Source organism: Salvelinus fontinalis, chromosome 33, assembly GCF_029448725.1.
Source record: "Salvelinus fontinalis isolate EN_2023a chromosome 33, ASM2944872v1, whole genome shotgun sequence".
Taxonomy (NCBI): domain Eukaryota; kingdom Metazoa; phylum Chordata; class Actinopteri; order Salmoniformes; family Salmonidae; genus Salvelinus; species Salvelinus fontinalis.
The window spans coordinates 27,739,138-27,745,137 of record NC_074697.1 but is presented as its reverse complement, the minus strand read 5'-3'; the positions used below and the strand labels follow the sequence as shown (position 1 = coordinate 27,745,137).

The following is a 6,000-nucleotide window of genomic DNA, read 5'->3' as shown; positions in this document are numbered from 1 at the left end:
CAGAGAGGCAGCTCTGGACTGAAGGACAGCTCCGGACTAATGGCAGCTCCGGACTGAGGGGCAGCTCCGGGCTGAGGGGCAGCTCATGACTGGAGGGCAGCTCATGACTGGAGGGCAGCTCATGACTGGAGGGCAGCTCATGACTGACAGGCAGCTCATGACTGGCAGGCAGCTCATGACTGGCAGGCAGCTCATGACTGGCAGGCAGCTCTGGCAGCTCCTGACTGGCGGGCGGCTCTGGCAGCTCCTGACTGGCGGGCGGCTCTGGCAGCTCCGGACCTTCGGGCGGCTCTGGCAGCTCCGGACTGGCAGGCGGCTCTGGCGGCTCCTGACTGGCGGACGGCTCTAGCGGCTCCTGACTGACGGGCGGCTCTAACGGCTCGGGATAGACGGGCGGCTCTGACGGCTCGGGACAGACGGGCGGCTCTGACGGCTCGGGACAGACGGGCGGCTCAGACGGCTCGGGACAGACGGGCGGCTCAGATGGCGCTGGGCAGACGGGCAGCGCAGGCGGCGCTGGGCAGACGGGCAGCGCAGGCGGCGCTGGGCAGACGAGCAGTGCAGGCGGCGTTGGGCAGACGGCCGACTCTGACCTGCTGAGGCGCACAGTAGGCCTGGTGCGTGGTGCCGGAACTGGTGGTACCGGACTGGAGACACGCACCTCAAGGCTAGTGCGGGGAGCAGGAACAGGGCACACTGGACTCTCGATGCGCACTATAGGCCTGGTGCGTGGTACCGGCACTGGTGGTACCGGGCTGAGGGCACGCACCTCAGTTCGAGTGCGGGGAGAAGGAACAGTGCGTACAGGGCTCTGGAGACGCACAGGAGGCTTGGTGCGTGGTGCCGGAACTGGAGGTACTGGGCTGGAGACACGCACCACAGGGAGAGTGCGTGGAGGAGGAACAGAGTTCTGGAGATGCACAGGAAGCCTGGTGCGTGGTGTAGGCACTGGTGGTACTGGGCTGGGGCGGGAAGGTGGCGCCGGATATACCGGACCGTGCAGGTGTACTGGCTCCCTTGAACACCGAGCCTGCCCAACCTTACCTGGTTGAATGCTCCCCGTAGCCCGACCAGTGCGGGGAGGTGGAATAACCCGCACTGGGCTGTGTTGGCGAACCGGGGTCACCATGCGTAAGGCTGGTGCCATGTATGCCAGCCCGAGGAGACGCACTGGAGGCCAGATGCGTTGAGCCGGCTTCATGGCACCTGGCTCAATGCTCACTCTAGCCCGGCCGATACGTGGAGCTGGAATGTACTGCACCGGGCTAAGCACACGTACAGGAGACACCGTGCGCTCTTCCGCATAACACAGTGTCTGCCCATACTCCCGCTCTCCCCAAGAAATTTTGGGGATTTCTTCTCGTGCTTCCTGGCCAGCCGTGTTCCCTCATAACACCGGTTCCCCTTCTCAGCTGCTTTCGCTCTCCTAGCTGCCTCCACCTGTTCCCATGGAAGGCGATCCTTACCAGCCAGGATCTCCTCCCATGTGTAGCAACCCTTTCCGTCCAACACGTCCTCCCAAGTCCATTTCTCCTGGTCCCGCTGCTGCTGCCGCTGCTGCCCGTTGCTACGCTGCTTGGTCCGAGATTGGTGGGTGGTTCTGTAACGGCAGTCTAGCTCTTCCTCCTCCTCGGACGAGAAGGATCGGAGGACCAATGTGCAGCGTGGTAAGTTTCCATGATTTAATATACACAAAGACAAGACACTATACAAACGAACTAACCGTCACAGTCCCGTGTTGCACAAACACTGACACAGGAAACAACCACCCACAAAATCCCAACACAAAACAAGCCACCTATATATGATTCTCAATCAGGGACAACGATTGACAGCTGCCTCTGATTGAGAACCATATTAGGCTGAACACAGAAACAGGCAAACTAGGCACACAACATAAAATGCCCACCCAGCTCACGTCCTGACCAACACTAAAACAAGCAAAACACATAAGAACTATGGTCAGGACGTGACAAACCTAAGTGTATGTAAACTTCCGACTTCAACTGTACATACATTTAATTTAGCAGGCTATATGCCTGGAGAGGGATTAGGGTGTAAGGGGTGCGTATCTGGTGGCAGGGAAGTCAGACGCAGGAGAGCAGAACTTGATAATAGCCGGAGCAGTTTAAAAGTTAAACCAATGGCATAAAAAATACTAAGTATGGGCACAATATGCCGACGCACAACCGGTCAAACAAAATGTGCACAAGCACTTACAATAAACAATACCACACAAAGACATGGGGGGGAACAGAGGGTTAAATACACAACACATAATGAGGGAAATGACAACCAGGTGTGTGGGAAAACGAGACAAAACAAATGGAAATGAAAAATGGATCGGCGATGGCTAGAAGACCGGCGACGTCGACCGCCGAACACTGCCCGAACAAGGAGAGGCATCGACTTCGGCAGAAGTCGTGACATAGGGGCTGGTACTGAATGTGTGGCTGCAGACAGATGCTGACAGACAGGTCCTCTGTTTGCAGTGAATGGCCTCTTGGGCAGGTCTGATGGTTTTGGAAGCTTATCAGACAGGGCCTGCTCCTGGGCAGAGGCTGGGTGGGGAAAGGACCAGAGGCAGGTCAATGTAAAATGCACCAAATCCAGTTAGAATTCCCCATCAAAACAAATGTGGTAATAATTGTTGATGTTAAAATTAAATATTGAATGATAGCCTATTTCAACAAAATGCCAAAATGTAATGCCAACCCAAAATAGAGTAAAGAAATTAAGAAAAAATGACTTTTTCCATTTGTTTCACAAAGATATCATGACATATTTTACATGCATTTTACTAATCTAATGCTAGATGTGTGTATGATTATTTTTAACTCCATTTAAAAATAATGTTTTTTATAAAATTATTTCCCACAAGCATATAATTTAAAAACCTCAAGAACCTTGAGTCAAGAACATTTTGAAGGCGTAATCCTGTGTACCTCTCCTGTATAGAAAATACGTTTTTAGTCATGTTCCTAGTTTACCTTAATAAAAGTAAAACATTTTTACGCACGCACTTTGTGCCTGTATAACACTGTGCGTAAAATGTTCTCCTTGTTAACCGGCTCTTCAGGTGCGCCTTCTTTAACTGCAAAATCCCCCTCCTTACTGTAAATGCTCTCACCTAGCGCATAGGAGGACTGGCTATCTATCGCCTCTGCTCCTTTAAGGCAATGAGGAATTAAAGCGGCTGCAAAGGCAGGGGAGAGGGTTATTCTGTAATGCTCTGAGGCAGCGAGGGTTAGCGCATGGACCAATGCGATTAAAAGGGCAGTGGGAAGATGCGCGTGCTTGCCTCTTGCTGGACGGAGAGAGGTGGTGAAGATGGTCTGACTTCAGCTCATCCGGATTGGGTTTTCATTCTTATTGAACTGAACATTGACTCTTTATTTTAAGTTATTTTATTTGTCACATTTTGATTCCAAACCTGATTTTATTTTTCAGTTTTCGTTTTAAGATGCGTTTTTGTGGATTCCACATCGTTATTGTTTAGGTGTCCCCGTTTCACACCCGGAGATTTATTTTAGTACCTACGGTTGCCCGCGTGCCACTACCCTGACTCAGCATCACACCTGGGCTGCAGGCGAGCACTGTAGCCCCCTCGAGCATCCCTTTGAAGAGCAGGGAAAGTAGCAATGCACGGAGGACCAGCGTAGAGCTGCGTAGAGTCGGATATCACAGCTTTAACCAAGACATTCAGAGAGGCACATATCCTCCAAGCTCAAAGAGGGGTCTGAAAAGGGGAGAGGAAGAGTAGGCTTCGAGAGCACCAGGGAGGGCGTTATAGAGAAAAAAGGAGGAGACGGTAAAGACATTATTATCAGCAGAGAGTTGGACTGGTTACTACAAGCTAGTAGCAAATGTTTAACATTACACCTGCCACACAAAACATAATTATAGGAAAGCAGCTGTCAAAGTGTGCGGAGGAAGACGAGAAAGCATAGCTTGGGGTGATTGAACGGAGCAGGGGATGTGGATATTGGCTGTTATCTTTTTCCAGAGCATCTTAAATGGTAAGTTTAATTTTCTAATTTTAATGTTCATTAGTTATGTCAGTAATTCAGTGAAGAATGTAAAGTAGATGAGGGGGGTGGAGGTCACCTGTGTTACACATTTTGTGGTTGCCAACAGTGCTAGGGAGAGAGGAACGGGAGTGAAATGTGCTTTAATCTATTTTAACTATACGCCACATCATTGGTCAATATTTGATAGATTCACATAAATTGTGTTAAGGCAATGAACATATTTTTTATGATGCCTTCATTCTTCAATTGCATATTTCATTGATTGCTGAGGAAATAAATTGATGTTCGTGAGAGGCTTGATAAAGTGACGTGACCTTAAGGTTAAAACCTTAATTGTTGTCAGTTGCAATTACTACATCGAATTTAATCATTTTTTACATGCCTGGATGTTTATGCCTGTAGACTATGTCAGTCAGTAGTAGCATGGGCCTCAATAATGACTGACGTATTTTATATACTGGAAATTTGGTTTAACCCCCTTCCCCTCCCCCATCCAAGCTATTTATTTAGAGTTGTATATTTTCAAGTTCAATGTAGGGTATTAAAATTCGAAAGGATATTAGACACATGTAAAGCTTGATCATGTAGCTAGAAATAGCTCATTTTACTCTATCCTTAGAGATGTATGATATTAGATTAAAATAGTACATTGATTTTGAATAAATGCATTAGTTTTCATTAAACAATGCGATACATTTCTAGCCCGTTTCACAGGGGTGTAGACAAATGAAGACTTGTAAAGAAACAATAATTGTGTGCAAAGGAGATAAGAAAATGTAAGCCACCAGAACCTGATAATGATGCAAAAGGGAAAGGCACCCCTGTAGACACTGCAGACAAATATCATTTTTTGTTGTAATTTCTTATTGAGATTAATGCTGGTAAATAGATTTGAAAGAGCTTGCAGTTCATATATCATGTAACAGAAATAAAAAACAATGATATTATAGAATGTTACACACAGAATTATACTGTCTCCTTTCATGTGATCAATTCACATTGATTTGCAACCTCAAAGATTAAAAGGACCAATAAATGATAGAAAGACTTTCTCTATGCATTCACTTAAAAGGTGTGTGTGTGTGTGTATGTGTGTATGTGTGTATGTGTGTGTGTGTGTGTGTGTGTGTGTGTGTGTGTGTGTGTGTGTGTGTGTGTGTGTGTGTGTGTGTGTGTGTGTATTTGTGTACTGTGTGTGCTTTCATAAATCTATGAATCTGCAATGTGAAGCTGATCGGTGAAAGCAGTAAATGTATACAATTTATTACTTACACAGGATCAAATAAACCATTATAATCCCTTCCCCAGGAAGGGGGTTATGACAAGGCTGGGTGTGTATGGAAAGGGGGAGATGGAGACTGAGAAAACACAGAGGTTGAAGAAGGGGGGGAAACGGAAAGAAAATATATCTTCTTACAAACTGTACAAGCTGACAAGATGGGGGCGTTGCAGATATTTTAGTAAACAGGGTAGAACCTCTGGTTGTGGTTATGTCGTAGAGGGTCGCTGAATTTACCGCATCAGGCAAAAAGGGGGCATTGGAGGTTTGGGATTAACCCATTGTAGCACATTGAGGGACATTCATTTTATACCAACGCAGATGTGACTAGGTGAACCCAAACCACTTGGCAAGAAAATCAGTGGTTCCTATCTAGTTCCTTGTTTCACTCCACTCCCCTCCCCCCAAAATAATCTTAAATTATACATATTTGACTATCTTCCCTTTTTCCTTGTAAGGCTATTCTCAGTCAGCTGCTTATTGACATCCAGGTTAGGCTATTCCATCTCTACTCCACATAAAATGGTATCTCCCTCACTCACACTGTCTTCTGTGGAAACTCCTAAAATAACAATAAGGATTCGTGATTAATCATTATAATTGTGCCGTGACATTAGATCAACTGTCAGGCCAGGCTGGATCCATATATAGTCTCAGAAGCCTTATATTGGCAACCTAATATAAGAATAG

General features: G+C 47.0%; 1 protein-coding gene across 2 annotated transcripts in view; it reads left to right on the top strand.

The window, feature by feature from the left end:
- The first annotated feature begins 3,198 nt into the window (after window positions 1-3,198).
- Window positions 3,199-6,000, top strand: part of LOC129831921 (cell adhesion molecule DSCAM-like) — a 145,558-nt gene continuing 142,756 nt past the window's right edge. Inside the window, exon 1 of one of the 2 annotated variants that reach the window (XM_055895541.1) lies at window positions 3,199-4,019. In XM_055895541.1, the coding sequence (XP_055751516.1) occupies window positions 3,977-4,019 (43 nt within the window). In that variant the 5' untranslated portion in view covers window positions 3,199-3,976. The remainder of the gene's footprint in view (window positions 4,020-6,000) is intronic. The other variant, XM_055895542.1, reaches the window with a different exon arrangement.